Below are 19,573 nucleotides of genomic sequence, written 5' to 3' on the forward strand. Positions count from 1 at the left end.
CCTTTTTAAAACCATTTAATTGTTGTGATTTAGGATGGTAAATACAAACCAGATATGGAAAAAAACCACCATCATGTTTTTCATAGCTGACAAGTTTTCCCATGTAACCACATAAGACCTCAGCAGCTGATGACAAATGTCGCCTCAGAGAGAGGATTTTTCCGACAGGCTATGGAAACAAGTCTCTCCCTCATTCTGCTTCTTGTTAGCTGCACATGAATCACAACACAGAAACAAATATATCCACTACAGAGGAGCAATGTATGGGTCTCTCCTCCCCGCTTCACAGGAAACTATGGTTACATATTTTTACATGTTTCACAATAATATTGGCCGAGTGCACAAAGTGACTTTGAGGCAGGAAAAATGATTTTCAGTCGTCATGAATGATGAAGGAGAGGAGAGGAATGAATGACCAGCAACTTCATTTCAACAGGATGACATGAAATGAGTGTGAGCCAGCATACTCACTAGCAAGCCAGCATACTCACTAGCAAGCCAGTGTACTCACTAGCAAGCCAGTATACTCACTAGCAAGCCAGTGTACTCACTAGCAAGCCAGTATACTCACTAGCAAGCCAGTGTACTCACTAGCAAGCCAGTATACTCACTAGCAAGCCAGTGTACTCACTAGCAAGCCAGTGTACTCACTAGCAAGCCAGTATACTCACTAGCAAGCCAGTATACTCACTAGCAAGCTAGTGTACTCACTAGCAAGCCAGCTTACTCACTAGCAAGCCAGCGTACTCACTAGCAAGCTAGTGTACTCACTAGCACGCCAGCGGCCTCCAACCAATCCCTGGCTGGCCTTGTTTTCCAGCGTGCGCCAAGGCAAACATGGAAACCTCCTGACCGAGCGAGCAGAGGTCAGAGGTCAGGAGAGCAGCCCTTCCTCTCGGCCTATCTCTCCCTGATTAGCGGGAAGGGGGTCATCCTGTCCTGACTTCCCTTTGTGTCCGTATCCAACGGAAAAGATGCTGATTTCCCCCGGAGAGATGGCTGATCACCAAGAGCGGAGACGCTGGTTGACGCCAAGGTCTGTTTGATGTTAGACCTGGCCCACCTTCACAGCCCGGACCCCGGAGACACGATGTGACACAGTCACATCTGCAGGAAGACGTCCTGACTGGGATGAAAGCCCTGGGGTCCTCTCTGGCTGCTCACACACTTCCTCCTCACGGTGGACCTGGACAGACATCATGTGCATCTGTAATGTTTCTATGTAGCTACTGTCTGTAACTGTCTGTACTTGTAAATGTAGAAGTGATCTTGGATTTAGATTTCCTGCTGGATGGAAACTGAGGGGGCTTGTGTCCTTTTCTGTCATCTTTTCTGTTTACTAGCGGATTCCAATCTGTCATTTCCCACCATTGTCTACTGTAAAGTTTAGTTTTTGGGGAAAGTGTTTGTTTATAATATACTTTAACTCTTGGCTTGTCCAAAGAAGACACAGCTAAACATATCTGTTCAGACGACAAATAGATGTTCCCTTCTTTCGATATATTTACCAGCTGGGTGTGGTCCTTGGATTTTGTACGCATGGAAAATTAGCATTAGAGCACATTCAGCTCAAAATAACATGGCCTCTTACTGCATCTGCATACGGCTGCACATGATTCTACTTTCTTAAGACAAATATCCTCCCTGAAGAAAATCATCAAGAAGAAAAATGGAGCATTATTTTCCAAGGACTCCCTGGACATTGAGACAGTCCTGCCTGTGTTTGGCGAGGGAATAACCGGCTAAATAGTGAGTAGGATGTGAGCGCCCAACTCTGACCTTCCTCTCCAGGGTTTCCTGAGCAGTTCCCTGGGTGGGTCTCCCTGGGGCTACTACACACACACACACACACACACACACACACACACACACACACACGCACACAGGGTCTCCCTGGGGCTGCCACACACACACACACACACACACACACACACACACACACACAGGGTCTCCCTGGGGCTGCCACACACACACACACACACACACACACACACACACACACACACACACACACACACACACACACACACACACACACACACACACACACACACACACACACATCTACTGTTCTCAGCACCATTGTCTCCCTGTATGCTGGCCTGGCTGGTGTTAGCCCAGTTGGCAGAGTCAGGGAATCTGGAGAGAACATTGACTGTCTGGCAGGAGTAGCAGGGACATCTGCCCGTTTGTTTCAGTTGGGTTGGTGCCATGGGAGACATCATTCTTCTATCTTGAGCAGGAAATGAAAGATAATCTTCAAACACATGAAATGAGTGAAAATGCTGAGTCAATCCACTGCTTTAACAACACGGCCTAATGTCCGCTGGTTTTTCCCCTGGCATGGTGTTGCTCACCCTTTCTGATCACATTTCAATATCATATATATATAGTATATATATATATATTTATCCCTGGTTCGATCCCAGGTTTCGGAGTGTCCTAGTACTGTCGCCTCACAGCAAGGAGGTTTCCGGGTCTTTCTGTGTGGAGTGTGCATGTTCTCCCCATGTTCACAAGGGTTTCCCCCATAAAGAACCCAGTATGAAAAACATGCAGAAGAGCAGATCGCTAACGCTGTCCGTCCCTGGCGAAGACAGACGGGAGCATTTGGTTGGTCCCCGGGTGCATCCCAGCATGCACGCTGCCTACTGTCTGCTCCCAGCAGCCCTTGGGGGAAGGACGACGAGATGGGTAAAGAGCAGGAGAAGAGCTTCATGGGTGGACGCTCCAGACACTCGTGTGTGTGTGTGTGTGTTTGTGTGTGTGTGTCTCGGCATTGCCACCTACCTTGTGTGATGTGTGTGTCTCACTGTGTGAGAAATAAAGATGTTTTTTTTGTTTTTGTTCCATAGGCCTTCTATTATGCTTTAATACGAGTTTAAGTGTGTGTGTGTGTGGGGGGGGGGTTCTTAGGGAAGTAGGCAGTAGGTTAATTACTTAACAAATTAAGGATTTGCAACGGCTTACAACCATATTTTGTAAGTTTACAGATCTTTATCTTTCTCTTCACAAAGCTTTGATATATTCCTTACATTCCAGACATCTATGCAATGGGAAATAATTTGTCATTCCTAAACAGGCTTTATTTATTTACTCTGTAGCAATGTTTCAACGCTCAATGGCAAAATCAACAAAACTGACACATGGCTTGAATTTGCATGGCTAGTTTGTTTTATCTCTGGTGCATGAGGCTGTAATCTGTATGAAGAGTGGGCTTCAGTCTGGTGCAGCTCTGTATCCCTCCAGGAAGTGTGTGTAGCAGTGCAGGGAGGGGAAGTTTACACTGCAGCTGAGCAGATCTCTGTTGATGTTGGGGCCACCTCAGAAGGACACAGCAGCGCTAGCAGAGCTAGCAACGGGCTCCTAGGTCCCTGCTCATTACATGAGTCACTTTTTCCACTTGCTAAGTGGAGAGCAACCAGTTTGATTCTGCCGTTATTGATGGATGACAGGATGTGTCTGAGAGATATTAAAGCCACGCGATCCACAAACACAGATAGCCTTGATACAATCATGTTGACCTACGATACGCAATGGAATTCATTCAATTTAACCTTACAGTACATTCCCACCAGAATAACATAAAAAGTCATGTTTTTCCTCTTTGGTATGGTCCCCATCGGCCAGCATGGGTCAGCGCGCTGGTGTGTATGGAAAACAGATGAGGGGTTGTAGTTCACAGGGGAAAGGTGAGTCTGCTGGCTGTTTGTTTAGGAGACATGAGCCCCGCATGCTGATAACAGGACGGATGCTAATTTTAAAGCTAGTTTCCGACTCTGAAGCACCGGCTCAGCATTTCTATCGCGTGCGACATTAAGTGAATGTTAGACATGAACAGCCTATCATGGTTGCCTGTCTTTCATATTGTAGGCGATGTTCATATTTTTTCGGCATTATGCTGTACTTTATACCTCCAGAAAGTACACATAATTAGACATTTTCAAATGGCAATGAGAAAGTGTAGACAAGAATGTCATCACACTTGCTTTCAGTTGCTGTGGTCTCAGATGCTATCTGTGTTCAGATAAGCTGCTTGTTTTTAGTTTTAAGATAGGAAGATGTTTGCTCTTTTGCGCATGTTTGAGATCTGGAGCTCTTTCAAGATGTAAACAGAATAACATGTCCTACTGAGAACCAGCAACAACAGAGCTGCTGTATTTCTCTCTGTCCCTGCACCCTCTCTCTCTCCCTCTCTCTCTCTCTCACCCTCTCTCTCTCTCTCTCTCCCTCTCTCTCCCTCTCACTCTCTCTCTCTCTCCCTCTCTCTCTCCCTCTCTCTCTCTCTCTCTCCCTCTCTCTCTCTCTCCCTCTCTCTGAACAAACACTCAACCGCCTCTTCTCTTCCGTGGCTCCGCCCCCAGACTCTTTCTCCTGGCCAGTACAGAGAGCAGTGCGGACGTCTGTCCAGAAACACAACCTCCTCTCTGGACTCACCGCCTCTGACCCGGTGGCCGGCTGCTCGCTGTGACCCGTTTTGAACCATCTTCCCTTTACATGATAGAAGAACAACTCTCTTCTCTTCATGCTGCCCACACTCACTGGTCACTCCCTGCTCTGTAGGAGCTCTGAGGAGCGGAACAGACTTCTGACCCCTCCCTCAGGGAGACTATAGTAGAGTGTTGCCATTTTGGAACAGCGATAATAGGAAGGACTGTTCTTTCTCTCAGTTCTGGTTTTATTGTAGCTCAGACGGGATCTCTATCTGCAGGTTCTTAGGGAGTGCAGGGCGTGCTCACTTGATCCCTATTGTTCTCAATGACCCACTACAATCTGCTGAAGAAACTCGATACCGATTCTTTCCTCTTCTCCTTTCCTTATAGAAACTTGTATTGAAACACCTCATTCATGGAGCTCCCTTCAAGGATGTTAGCATCTCCACAACATCCTTCGACAAAAACCTCATTCACAAATCATGTTGACACCCCAAAGAATAACATGAAATTCCACCAAATTCAGTCCCTGAAATTCCTCCACCAGTGGCAGCAGTGGCTACCAGCATGCCGTGATATGAAAGGAGATATGGTGACGAGGCCGCGATGGGGAGATTGGGCCTGTCCTGATTACCTCCAGGTTCCCAGGGTCCTGTCTCTCTCTGGGGAGAGAGCTGCTGCCTCAGAGACCAGCGCCGGTCTCTCCACTGTCATTACTGCCAGCGGAGCCCCACAATAGCTCAGGGAGATGAGATAACATTGTCTGTGTCGGAGCAGCAGGTGAGAAGCTCAAGCAGGCGTTATTGGGTATCCGGGTCCCAGGGTGTAGCGTTGCTGCTGGCCTCAGGGGCCCCGGCCCCGCCATCTGCCAGGGAGGATTCCTCCTGCTCAGAAACCCACTCTCCGCTCACTATAGCGCTCCTCTGCTAAGGCCCAGCGCTTTGGAGAATGAACACAATAAATCAATACTACTGAATGTAATATTCAATAGAGGATGTTTCCAGTTAGACATTACAAGGACTCACATATACACTGTACACTGAGCAAAACATGGCAGTGATAATAAAACAGGTTGTATTGTACACTGATATTTCAGATGATTGAATAAATGTGAAATGTCAGCAGTTAGTAGAGTAGACCTGTGGAATCTGCTCCTAGTCGGGATGTGGTGTGAATTTAGACTGGTTTTCACATTCTCTGATTTACCGACTCCAGCGTGGGCCCAGGGGAGCCTCTGCAGACGCCATACTGGATGATTCCCCATGGTCCTGATGAGCTGACGCCGGGTACACCCTGACCCCTGACCCCTGCGCCTGTTTGATCTGACATCATGGTGTAAAATTGTGAACTCACACATGCCAGTCATCCATCCTGGAGGACAGGTAGGACATGGTTGAACCTGTGAATATTGAATTAGGACCTGCTGCTTCGCCTTCAGCTCCATGAGGCGGTGAAGAGGAAGAGCCAGCAGCCCCGTGACCTCTGACCTCTCTCCAGACATTCCTTAAAGGGTGCAACAGGTCTCCTATCTTGACAGGACAGGTGAACTATTGTTATTCAAGAGCATTGATAGGGACTCTCCACTCGAAAGACCTGCGGTTTTGTGACAAGAGCAACTTAAAATAAGCCTTCAAAAACAGAAAAAGAAATTCAAACTTCAAACAGAAATTAAAAATTCAAACTTTTGTTTTACTCTTTTTGTTTTTCCTTAGACATGGACTCTTGTATACTTCCCAAAGTAAATGAGCTGGGAGATGAGAAGCTACAGCAACATCTGCTGAATCAATTCAAATCAGTTAAGGAGAGGGCCTCATGCTTCCACCAGTGGTGTAGTCGTTGCTACCAGACACCTAACAGCCATGACCGGCACCTTTGACCCGGGACTAATACGCTGTCATGCTAATTATAACTACTTTCACTGTAGAACCAACCAACAACAATACTATCATCATTTCCACCCAAATGAGCAGAGTATCTCTGAGTTTGTTTTCCCTGCTAGTGAACTGACCCTCATGAGAAAGTCTGATACCAGTACTGAATCTGATCCAGGAACAGTGGATGTCCTTGTGCGAGTCAGAGGGACTGATGCATTGTCCAGATGTGGAGCGTGACCCCGCGCTGACCCCCATGGAGCCCGTGGTGCCTTGGAGGACACATCCAGCTGGGAGATTTACTCTCCAGTGAGAGACGGGGCAAGCAGCCAGACGCTGGCCGGCTCAGTCATTACACTGTTATACCACTCATGAGGAGAGTAATAAACTACAACGTCAACAACAGAAACATTATTAACATTACTGTAAATAAACATGAACCAGCACGTTTCATGACAATTGTATGAACGTGTATTTTTATAGAATGACGGTGTAGCTTCAAATGTCCAGCATCCCATCCCCCTGAGCGCAGGGCTCAGCTCGCCATGACAACCCCGTGCCCGTGCTACCCCCAGAGAAGAGGCCCAGAGAAGAGGCCCAGAGATGAGGCCCAGAGAAGAGGCCCAGAGAAGAGGCCCAGAGATGAGGCCCAGAGATGAGGCCCAGAGAAGAGGCCCAGAGGTGAGGCCCAGATAAGAGGCCCAGAGAAGAAGCCCAGAGATGAGGCCCAGAGACGAGGCCCCTGACTCTGTGCTGACAGAGGTCAGGGGACCGAGGGACCTGGGGACCTGGAGGTTTAAGAGGCTACTCGGGGTCGACTACACAACGCTGCTCCCATCTGCTCATCTCATCAGGCCTGCTCTGCCCTGGAAAACACTTTGTGTTCTACAAACATCCAAACAATCTTAGAAGGAGGGCTGTGTGCAGGACTGAGACCCCCTCGGCTGTCCGGCCCCCTGCTGGGTCAACATAAGGCCTCTGTTTAGATTTCAGCCATTACCCTCAATGAGATGACCCTCTGAACCAACATCCGTGCCACTGGACATACCAGTAAGCAAGCCTGCGAGCGTGCTCTGTGACAGGGTAAACATGCTGGCCAGACTGCAGGCTGTTAAGTGACAGTAAATAATCATGACAACAACAGAAAGCAGGCGCAGAGAGCCAGCTACGCTACTCTGTCACTACCGGACCACAAACATGGCCTCTGCTCTTTTATTTTATTATTGGTTTATTTTGTCAGGGAAAATGCACATTAATAGACAATAAATCGTGGGTACAATAAATCATAAATGAGCCAAAATTAGCCAAGGGGCTGGTTTTCATCTGCTTTCTGATGTACGTCCTCCCCACTCAGCTTAGAGGAGCGGTCAGATCTGAGCGCCCTGCTGGTGCTGCGCTCAGGGGACAGGGAGGCTCTGACCTGGAACTGATGACCCGGTCACTCCCAGCGCCCTCACTTGTTCTCAGCCTCACCTGCCTCCAGTTCAAAGAAGGAGATCTTTTTCAGAGAAATGAGAGAGAGGCTGTCTGTCTCTGTGCGCTCCAACATCCCCCCCTTAGGATCAGACATGGATTCTCATTCAGGATGTTAGTTAGAAAATGGTGGCCACTGGAGTGGATGAAGTAGCACTGAAGCATAATAAGCTTTGTTAGGCTGAGAGACTTACCGCCACGTCGCCTACAGGTCAAGTATGGTACTGCGCCACTGACAGTTACACAGAGCAAAAATGGACCTAGCTACATCGAAAAAATGTAACTACTGCATCGGAGAGTGGAATTTTACAATGTTTTCAGAATCAAGCTCATTCATCCAGATCCATTCTAGATCAAATAATAAGTACGAGTAAAAAAAAGCACAGTAGTTTGTACCTCTTCCATTGCTTGAACAGCTGCAGCAGGTATGAGCAGCCTACAATGATGCAAGTACAACAATTGCTAGGATGCGTCATAGAACACACTCCTTTACAGACATGTAATAAAAACAGCGCTTTGAACTGTCACAGGTGGCCTTTCAGCCACCGTTTTACATCAATATCAAGTTATTGCCTGATAACATTGTTGCCTCAAACTCTACATTCCCTCAATTGTGTTGTTGGGACAAGAAACACGTTAACCTTGGAAAAACAAACCCTTGATCTCCTTCCATAATGGACCCACTCACATGAAAGTAAAAGGTGTTTTTATGACTCATAAAAAAAACTACCTGTATAAGGTTTCTTTGTGCCACAAAGGACACATATACTTAGATGACCTCCCCCCCCCCCAACTGATAATTATGTAATATTACTGTGCAAAAGGTAACACCAAAACACTTAAATAAACTCCCTGTTTAAACTGTTTAAACTGCTGATGAATCTGTTTCTAACTTTCCTCAGCGTCGCCTCACAAGCAGTGTGATCTCTCCGGGGTGAGATCCCAGTCCCTTCCAGACAAACTGAGTCTGGGATGGAGGGAACAGACTTCCCAGAGGCCCTCTCCCTCCCTCTCCCTCCCTCTCTCTCTGCTTCCCTGGGGTGTCTGTGTTTGAGAGGCTGTTCTCCAGCGGACCCTCTTGGGGTCTGACCCCCCCACAGCCCCACACTCCACTGTGTCTGGGACTGGAGAGGTCTCATCAGCACCAGTCCAGCAGACTCCCACTTCACCATAATGGTCCTCATTCACTTGGGCACTGTGAAAAAAGCTCCCTGAGCATCATTTTGTAAATGCAGACGCCGCGACTAGGGTATCCCGGCAGACAGACAGGGGGACAGAGTCCTAGCCCGGGGGACAGAGTCCTAGCCCGGGGGGACAGAGTCCTAGCCCGGGGGCAGAGTTCTATCCCGGGGGACACAGGCCTAGCCCGGGGGACACAGGCCTAGCCCGGGGGACAGAGTCCTAGCCCCGGGGGACAGAGTTCTATCCCGGAGGACAGAGTCCTAGTCCGGGGGACAGAGTCCTAGCCCGGGGGACACAGGCCAAGCCCGGGGGACAGAGTCCTAGCCCGGGGAACAGCAGAGTCCTAGCCCGGGGGACAGCAGAGTCCTAGCCCGGGGGACACAGACCTAGCCCGGGGGACACAGGCCTAGCCCGGGGGACAGAGTCCTAGCCCGGGGAACAGCAGAGTCCTAGTCCGGGGGACAGAGTCCTAGCCCGGGGGACACAGGCCTAGCCCGGGGGACAGAGTCCTAGCCCGGGGGACACAGGCCAAGCCCGGGGGACAGCAGAGTCCTAGCCCGGGGGACACAGGCCAAGCCCGGGGGACAGCAGAGTCCTAGCCCGGAGGACACAGGCCTAGCCCGGGGGACACAGGCCTAGCCCGGGGGAGGGGTGATTCATTCCCATACAGCAAACACGTGAAACAAGGACACATGTTAAACCCTAGTGTGTGGAGCGTACAGCTGGATATGTTTCTGTCTGGGTCTCAGACACCATCACCATAGACACACTTGTAGCCATAGACTACATACGACAATGGAATAAAGCGGTACGCAAGTCAATTTCAATAATAATAATAATAATAATAATAATAATAATAATAATGATACATTTCATTTGTTACACACTTTTCATTAAAAAATCTCAAAGTGCTACTGGTTTAAAAGCATAGCATAACACAACATAACTGAACAAAAAGAACACAAGGCCTTTTTAAAAAGGTAGGTTTTTGGGCGATGCAATTCTAGCATAATGCTTCTATGGTTATATGCTCAGTTCCGATTAGTGCGATTATGTGGGAGAATCATAACAACTACAGTTTGTATCAGAACAATCCAAATTGATAGGCCTAGGTCTCCATTATGAATGAAGACTGTCCCTGGTTGTTCTCTTAAGTGTGTTGTCCATAAATAGCCATGAGTTCATGTGTTTGTATCGGGCCTAGCCTACTATATTCATAGCTTAACAGAAATACATTAGTCATTTAGCAGACACTTTATGTCACTCATCCAAAGCGACTTAGAATAATTGCATTTACCTCCCTGGGGATTAATAAGGTGATATCGTATCTAGTGATGGGACATGCGATGCTGGGTCTGGGCGAAGTGTAGGAGCTCCAACGACGGTGACCACGTGATTGATGACGTCTGAAGTTTGGTGCTGCTTCAAATGTCATCAACCTATCGGAACAACTTTGAACGTTTTAGCACTGACTGTATATTATACCTCCATGACTGTACCCGATCGGCACATTTGACAGCATGCTATGATTTCTGCAAACCACCAGAGGTCACTGTGTTTTAAAACATAAACATATGTGGTGGTCATGACACAATTCAAACGGGATCAACGTAATCTATTACCGCCCTTATTGTGCCTGTGTTGTCTGTAAAGCTACAACGAAAGAACGGGATTATTAATATAAAGCGTCTACTTATCTAGGCTATTGCTCTCTGCTATGACAATGTGACAATGCATTGGAAGTACAGAGGTACTACTGTAGGCTATACACGGAAACATGCTGCCCTCTTCTGGTCGCCACCTGAACATACATGCTGATGTGTATTTGTGCGTGGCTGTAACGTGCGTGTCCACTATAGGCGATGAAAAACGCTCGATTCGCGGGCCCTCCGCGGTTTGGTCCGCTTGTGGGCGTCACGGGTGATTATGGGCGTTTCATGGTCCCTGTCAAGCCCCCAGGATCAGATTGGAGAATTGTAGCCACCATGGGCTTTCAGGCCAAGCTCTGTATTGCAAGTCACGTGACGGCATGCAGCCCAAGACCCTTATTTTTCCCCATGATTTGTGGATTATGATAGATAGGGCTAGAAAAGGGGGGGGGAAATCTGGGTATCATTCAGCATCAGAGACCAATCTAATCAGTATAAACTTTTAACTCAATTTGTTTTTTTGTTTGTTTTTGAAGCCAACAATACCTGTATCGAGCCCATTTGAGAAATATGCTGTGAACGAGCCTCGGGGACGCTGGGCACGCGTTCATGAGTCCTGCGAATAGCTACCGTAAGTAGTGCCGCTTCCTGAATCCCCTCTGCGGATTGATCTACACATCTACAACGGTCGCGTCAATACAACTCAATGGATTTCATAAAATGATCAATAAAACCCTACAGGATTCATACTTTGCGGCGAATTTGATGTCAGAACACCAACGGACACCAATTACCCCCTCGGTAAGCTTCTTGTCTTTGAAATCGAGAGTTTCACGTTTTTGAAAGATTTTTAAAGGTGCCCACCCACATCCATTGTATGACCAAAACGGTGGTAGAGCAATTATCAGACTTTCTCAAAAGTGCTAGTTTTTTCAATGTTTTGATCTGAACCATTATATATGATCATAAGTAACCTTAAAACAGGGCTAAACATGCATTTCCCCTTTACTACTTCTTTAATGTTATGGAATCTGCTGCTAGTAGTTGTGAGCTCATGAGCTAACTGGCTATCCCGCTTTTATTGTGCTGGATTAGTATTGGAACTGATGTGTCCAGGCGACAAGACCTATCTTAATTTATCAGACATTATTTCATGTAATTTCAATTCAGCTATTTCAGTGGCATGACTAGCTTCCATTCTACCAGTCCTGAACAGAAACAAGCCAGCCACGCACATAAGCCAGGCTGGACCTGGCCTGGTTTCTACCAGCGACCAAAAGAGGACAGCATTGTTCCAGATTCTGATCTGGCAAGAGGGCTACACTAACACTACATGGAGTTTAAGCGTCAATCAGAAAATACTAAGGATCTGGTCTCATCTCAGGTTATCCCATCCTATAGTGCATATATTGTATACTCTTCAATGCATAATCTTTACTCTGATCTATTCTGTATATTATCTATGCTGTTAAACCCAAATTCTCCCGAGGTACATCTTCCCTCAATTTTGGTTAGATGAGCAGTGTGGTACTTTAAGTGTGGCTATTGATTTGTGGTTTCTTTTCTTCTTGACTTTTGGGCAAAAATGAAAGGACTTCAGGAGCAAAATGCAGTTAAACCAAATATTTATTGAGCACGCCAGACAGGTCAAAATTTCGCCAGTACTAAAGTTCTTTTACGAGGTGGCGAGTTTATATCTTGGCTGCAGGCCAAGTATCACATGACAAACAAATTTGCATACAAGGATGTACATTTAACACAGATCTGGTCAACTAGTCTTGTAATTGGTCAACAGGTCACTGGGCTCTGCCCCCCTCCGGACATGGGGGCAATCTTGGGTTCTTCCCCAAGCCCCCAGGATTCGAAATCTAAAGTGAAGGCCTATTGAACCGCGCCATCTTGGCTAGATTTGTAGTCACTTGGCTATTTCCGGTGACTTTTGACTTGCGCAGTTGAGCTTCTCTGGCCGACGCGCGTCCACGAAAAAGTTCACATTTATCTGAAATGTAGACGCGCGTTCCCGGCTCTCTCGGCTCTCCCCGCTTTGATTTAGCAATGAAAACCGGCTTGCATATTAACCTGTTTTTGTCAAATATATCAATTGGAGAAATTATTTTTTCATCCAGGCATCTTAGTTTTAACAGGTTAAATATAACTGAACATGTTTCGTTTGCTAGTAGATGGTATTCATTCCGTTCGCGATAACGTTATTGCAGCCAGGCTAAATTCCTCCAGGGAGCCAGTGACCGGCGAGTTGAAGAGCTTCACTCCCCGCCAGCAGGAGCTTTGGCCGCGGCTACCGCATCTCGGATAACCCGCTGAGTTCCTGGCTGCTATTTCACATTCGCCCTTGATCAACCCCAATACCGATCCATGGTAATAATGAATCAATCGTTCAGATCAGATCGGCAGTGCTGCATGCATGTTACAACATCATTGTTAGCTTTATTAACATAACCATAGCCTACATTTATCTCTCTAACGTTAGGCTATCCATCTTACACCAGTCGGCCATTCGATAGCTGGAAGCGGTCAACGCCAACGTTGACTGAAAACACCCAAACTCAGTGTATCGTTTCATCTTCATGCTACACATCAACTCCTTTACATTGTATGTGAATAAATTCCTGTTATTCTAAAAATATCCCATTTCTGTCCATTCTTGGAAAAGGCTAATAATTGCTGTCAAAAGATCACTCCAGTTTATCACCGTATCCCACTACCATTTCAGCTATGCACAGGAGGTTGTCTTGTGGTCATTTTCATTAAAAAATGATTAGCCTGATCAGTTTGTTGTATGTATTAAGCCCTTTTTGAGCGGTATGCTTGTATTAATAGCTTATAGCTTGCCATACTCACCAACCTTGGGACCTCAGAAATAGGGAGCATTTCCAAACCAAATTGCGGGGGGGGGGCATTAAAAGCATTACAAATTAGACATTAAAAGCATTAAAACGAAATGTGAAACATTATATATATATATATATATATATGTGTGTATGGAGCAATTGTTTTTAATGTCCGACTTTTGTCTGTGCTGTTCAGTAAATGTGCATCTGTCCTAATTTATTGTAGCCTATCTACTACACAACCTAGTTCAAATTTATGAATCTCCCGCGGAAGTCAGGAGGGTTGGCAAGTAGGCTATGGTCACTGCTCCCCAGTAAAATTGAATAATTGAGGGGTTACTTACAGTAATTGTGGAGGATTCCTGTCAAGCCGGCGAGACTCAACAAAGCTCGGAAATTTGTGAACAATGTGATGGTCACATTTATTAGGGAACTGGGCGGCAACAGTGTTGGGCATCCTCAAATAAAACATGACAACTCCGATTTATTTGAGACTGATGGATGTCATTTATCCACTTTGGGAAATGACCTTTTTTTAAGAAACATCTTGCGGTCCCTTGAAGCAACAATCCGGAGTGGGTGAAGTTGCTTTGGCCTACACCTCCTCTGGATTGCAACTTCAACTGACAAAGCATTATTTTTTAATAAGAACAGCTCAAATAAATCAGTGTGTTATTTTTATGTGATGATGAACATACTGCTGTTGCTCTTTTTTTTTGTTAGTTTAGTATACATAGGCTAAGTACATTTTTGTACCAAGACATATTTGTTGCCATCACATTGTTCATTAATTTCACTGTTCTTCCTCATCCCTTTCCCACCCCCTCCTCCTCTCCCTCTTCTCATCCTCCCCAGCCAAACCACTCAGTGGGTCTGTTCTGTGCTCTCATTTTACATATTGTGGATGTAGCTGTCCCAGTGTATGACCCACATGTGCTCCATGGCTCGTAATGTGCTCCATGGCCATGCGTCCCCACATTATTGTTTTTTTTAATTATATTTTTATTATCTGTTTTATTATTATAAATAAATACTTTTAAAACTACCACTGAAGCTGTCTGTGCAAATTACAGTAGGCTAGGTATTTAACTATTACATTACTACAGCTGCTAAAGGCACATATTGTAGTGTTTCCAAACAAATTTTCTTAAACTATTGGAGACTTGGAAATAACAACTAGGCCTACATGAAGACTTTCACAGTTTCAGACTGCTGTAACCATTAAAGTTTGGAGTAGGCTGCATAAGCTTACACTTAACAATGCACACACACAAAACGCTCAAAAAGGGCTTAATACATACAACAAACTGATCAGGCTAATCAATTTTTAATGAAAATGACCACAAGACAACCTCCTGTGCATAGCTGAAATGGTAGTGGGATACGGTGATAAACTGGAGTGATCTTTTGACAGCAATTATTAGCCTTTTCCAAGAATGGACAGAAATGGGATATTTTTAGAATAACAGGAATTTATTCACATACAATGTAAAGGAGTTGATGTGTAGCATGAAGATGAAACGATACACTGAGTTTGGGTGTTTTCAGTCAACGTTGGCGTTCACCGCTTCCATTTATCGAATGGCCGACTGGTGTAAGATGGATAGCCTAACGTTAGAGAGATAAATGTAGGCTATGTTAATAAAGCTAACAATGATGTTGTAACATGCATGCAGCACTGCCGATCTGATCTGAACGATTGATTCATTATTACCATGGATCGGTATTGGGATTGATCAAGGGCGAATGTGAAATAGCAGCCACGAACTCAGCGGGTTATCCGAGATGCGGTAGCCGCGGCCAAAGCTCCTGCTGGCGGGGAGTGAAGCTCTTCAACTCGCCGGTCACTGGCTCCCTGGAGGAATTTAGCCTGGCTGCAATAACGTTATCGCGAACGGAATGAATACCATCTACTAGCAAACAAAACATGTTCAATTATATTTAACCTGTTAAAACTAAGATGCAAGGATCAAAAAATAATTTCTCCAATTGATATATTTGACAAAAACAGGTTAATATGCAAGCCGGTTTTCATTGCTAAATCAAAGCGGGGAGAGCCGAGAGAGCCGGGAACGTGCGTCTACATTTCAGATAAATGTGAACTTTTTCGTGGACGCGCGTCGGCCAGAGAAGCTCAACTGCGCAAGTCAAAAGTCACCGGAAGGCCAGAAAAGCACAACTGCGCAAGTCAAAAGTCACCGGAAATAAGTCAAATGACTACAAATTTGCCAAGATGGCGCGGTTCAATAGGGCTTCATTGTTGATAGCGGCCAGTGAATGGAGTGGCTGTATCCAGTTTAATTAATACATCCATGGTTCTTCCTGTCCTGCTTAGATCACGTTTCAACTGTAGACGAGGTGTTATCTTTATTGACCCAGAGGACAAAGGAATGTTTACTCAGGACAGGGCATCTGATGTCAATATCCTGTTATACTAACACAGTTCTTCCTATAGTGAAGTTTATTCATTATTCTTAGTAATATTGATTACTACATGAGTAATCCAGATGTATTGATGTAATACAGTATAAAATATACTACAATTCATCACATCATTGGGTACTCATGTCAGTTTGTATTCCATAGGATTTCAAGCCTTTGTGATTTACTTCCCATTCTGGGAGTGCTTAACTCATAGGAGCATCCCTTTCTAAATTAACAATATGATACTGCAGGGTGTGTTTTGAATTCCAATACATGAGCGAAAACAAAGTAGAGAGTAAAGAAAACTTTCTTTTATTTGACAAAGCAAGTCAGCTGATCTTGAGCTGATTCCTGGCGACAGTCATCCAACATCTAAAACTTCTGGAACTGCTTCTTGGCTCCAGCAGCCTTTGTGACCTTGAGAACGTTGAACCTCACTGTCTTGCTGAGTGGTCGGCACTCTCCAACAATGACATTGTCCCCAACCTGGACGTCTCTGCAAAGAGGAAAAACTTGATTGGAACATGTACCTGAGGCGAGACACTCCCAACCTTGAGACAACACAAGGACACTGCAGAAAGATGGCTGTGAAGTTCCCCATCCACAAACAGCACATTCCCATCTACAAAACGATGTAAAAGTGATGCATTATATCGAGCTGCATCAGTGTTGCCATAAGGCGTTATCCTCAGAACCACATTGGCTAGGAAGACCATCGTGAGAAAAACATCATTTGCAGCAAAACATCTAATGTAGTCAAATATCTATAGCACGACCATCCTTGTAGTAGACTGGGGGGAAAGGGGCAGGTGTAAAGAAAATGGATGCACAACATGGTAATGGCGCCGCACCTGAAGGCGGGTGACAGATGGACAGACATGTTCTTGTGCCTCTTCTCAAAGCGGTTGTACTTGCGAATGTAATGCAGGTAGTCCCGTCTGATCACAATGGTCCTCTGCATCTTCATCTTGGTCACCACGCCTACAGACAAACCACACAAGGAAGGAAACGATGAGACAAAGCAGGGGGCTGGTGCAAGAAAGCTGGGCGGTCTCAACAACGAAGTCGTCAAACCGATCCGTCTGCACCATGTGTACAGAGAGCCTGCAGAAACCATGTCAAAACTATTTACTGGCTGAAGATAATAGAAGAGCTATGCAGACCAGGTACAGGACACACCGGAGTGCCAATGAGAAAAAGAGCAGAGTCCGCACACTGGAGCGTATAGGAAATCTTCCCAATAGTTTAGTAAATATTGACGTTTCGATCTTATTCAGAAGACTGAATAAGAGCAAAACGTCAATATTTAATAAACGATTGGGAACATTTACTGTATGCTCCAGTGTGCGGACCCTAATCTTTTTTTCTAAACTATTTACTGGGCCACATCAGCAATGCCATTAGGCAGTGTCGTCAGAACCCGAGGGCTTGGAAGACCATCGTGAGATAAACATCATTTGTAGCCCAGTGGGGAAAAGAGGTGGAAATCTTGCAGTAGTGTAAACGAGGTCAACAGCAGGTCATTCCACCAGCGTAACTGAAGATAGAAAGCAGACTTGAAGACTGACCAGAGAGGATACGGCCACGGATGGAGACGTTTCCGGTGAAGGGGCATTTCTTGTCAATGTAAGTGCCGTCAATTGCCTGGTGATAAAGCATGTGCAACAGTAAGGTTAAAGTGGTTTAATTTGCTTGACTAAGTCACAGCAGCATAACTGTCCCTAAGAGGAGAGAGGTGGGGTTCAATGAAAACACTGCAAGATATCTGCATCAGTGCTGCCAAAAGGCAATTTCGTCAGGGCCTTGCAGGCTTGGAAGACCATCGTGAGAAAAACATCATTTGCAGGTTAAGAAAAAATGACCGTTATAAGCACCAAGAGTACTTCAGGTAGTATTAGTCGGAATACAAATGAACCTACCTCTCTTGGGGTTTTGAAGCCAAGCCCCACACTTTTGTGGTAGCGAGGAAGCTTCTCTTTAGCCTCCTTCCCACCATCGGCAACAAGAACCCGCTTCTTGTTCTGGAAGATTGTGGGCTGCTTCTGATAAGCCCTCTCCGTCTGTGAGAAGAGTAGTAATGCGTTATTGCAGGGTCGGTAAACATGCCACTAAAACAAATAGTCATCTAAATTGTCCTGCATCAGCATTGCCTTAACGGCACTTTCGTCAGAGCCACGAGGGCTTGGAAGACCATCGTGAGAAAAACATCATTTGCAGGCAAGTAAATTCATTCGCAGAATGTTCCATCGGTTAGCTCGCTAACGTGAACCAGCTCCGTGAACTAGCTCACGTTAATGGTGCGTTCGTTTATAACTGGGAGGTGGCAAATTGCGACTTGCTACTAGGAATTAAATAAAACACCGCATGAACTCGCACTTCCTGATATAATGGTATATAGATATAACTAGGTAACTGTGATATAATGGTATATAGATATAACTAGGTAAACTGTGATATAATGGTATATAGCTTGAATGCACACAGGTCGGAGGTAGGTAGGTAGGTATTTTGCCACTTGCGACTCGCCACCTCCGAAAACAAACGAACGCACCATAACTGCCTAGCCTCAGCTGGTCAACACGATTTAAACGATTCAGCCAGTTAGATAACGCCACCTAGTTAACCCAAATAACACGTTATCAAATTAATACCGACTAACAAGCAGGCATGGCGATTAAAACATGCAAGTCGTCAAGTTACAGCTGAAGCAAACGCCCGACGTCGGGGCCTGGCCGAGTGGGAGCTGGGCTAGCATAGCATGCTAACTAGAAACTACCTAGCATGCTAACTAGCAGCTACCTAGCATGCTAACTAGTAGCTACCTAGCATGCTAACTAGTAGCTACCTAGCTACACGAGCACGCGAGAAGTGGAACACAGATTTAATCAGTTACGACTGCTTCTTCTTGTTCGGAAGGATCTCACAGACACGCTCTTGGCTTATCTGGTATCGTCTAATGCATTTCACACGATCGAAGCATTCATTATAACGGTAGAAAGAGTATATTATAATCACCACGCCATTGAGCTGAACGTACTTGTGCGTCCGCCATCTTTGCCAGCCGAGTCGTAAAGAGACCGACGCATGCGCGTGGCGGAGCTAAGACAGAAGGGACCGGAGGTGACGTTTTATGGGAAGGCCAACTCGCGGGGGCGTGGTTATGGCAGAAGTTGGTTGGGAGAAAAAAATGACGCGTACAGGGAAGGAAGACATTCACCACTAATTTGAAGCGGCTAATGTGCCGCAAAACTATATGATGTCTATCAAGGATACATCAATACATTTTTACGTAGTCCTGTAAGTGACCTGATCATTATAGCAGAACCTTCTTCGATTATGCCCACTTCCCCCAGCGTCGGCCTATATAATTTCAGCATCACATGAATATAGTAGCCTACACATTCATATGGCGCGTTCCAGGCAACCCGTAACTCGTGTTTTTCCGACCTCCTACACTTGAAAATGCTCTGGAATGGCAGTCAAACCCGTAACTTCCCACCCGTGAACTCGTACAGATCGATGTACTCCCAGTTGCCGGGTGGGAAGTTACGGGTTTGACTGCCATTCCAGAGCATTTTCACGTGTAGGAGGTCGGAAAAACACGAGTTACGGGTTGCCTGGAACGCACCAATACTTTCACCCCCCAGACACCTTCACACAGCCACGCCCCTCGATGGCTGCTGCCATAAACA

General features: G+C 45.9%; 1 protein-coding gene across 1 annotated transcript; it reads right to left on the bottom strand.

Moving 5' to 3' along the window:
- Window positions 1-16,170: 16,170 nt before the first annotated feature.
- Window positions 16,171-18,979, bottom strand: rps11 (ribosomal protein S11). Its single transcript, XM_084449211.1, has 5 exons — window positions 18,919-18,979; window positions 17,801-17,941; window positions 17,450-17,525; window positions 16,733-16,862; window positions 16,171-16,377 (listed from the first exon to the last, which is right to left on the bottom strand). Exons 1-5 carry the CDS (start codon window positions 18,931-18,933, stop codon window positions 16,254-16,256), a joined length of 486 nt encoding a protein of 161 aa, XP_084305337.1. The 5' UTR covers window positions 18,934-18,979; the 3' UTR covers window positions 16,171-16,253.
- Window positions 18,980-19,573: the final 594 nt, after the last annotated feature.

Source organism: Borostomias antarcticus, assembly GCF_949987555.1.
Source record: "Borostomias antarcticus genome assembly, chromosome: 14".
In the NCBI taxonomy this organism is placed as follows: Eukaryota; Metazoa; Chordata; class Actinopteri; order Stomiiformes; family Stomiidae; genus Borostomias; species Borostomias antarcticus.

Bases quoted from the DNA above. Each gene is read 5' to 3' on its own strand.
- rps11 (XM_084449211.1), bottom strand. The intron at 17,526-17,800 runs GTAGGTTCATTT...CTTTATCACCAG, and splicing joins GCTTCAAAACCCCAAGAGAG to GCAATTGACGGCACTTACAT. The intron at 16,378-16,732 runs GTGCGGCGCCAT...TCCTCTTTGCAG, and splicing joins CATCTGTCACCCGCCTTCAG to AGACGTCCAGGTTGGGGACA.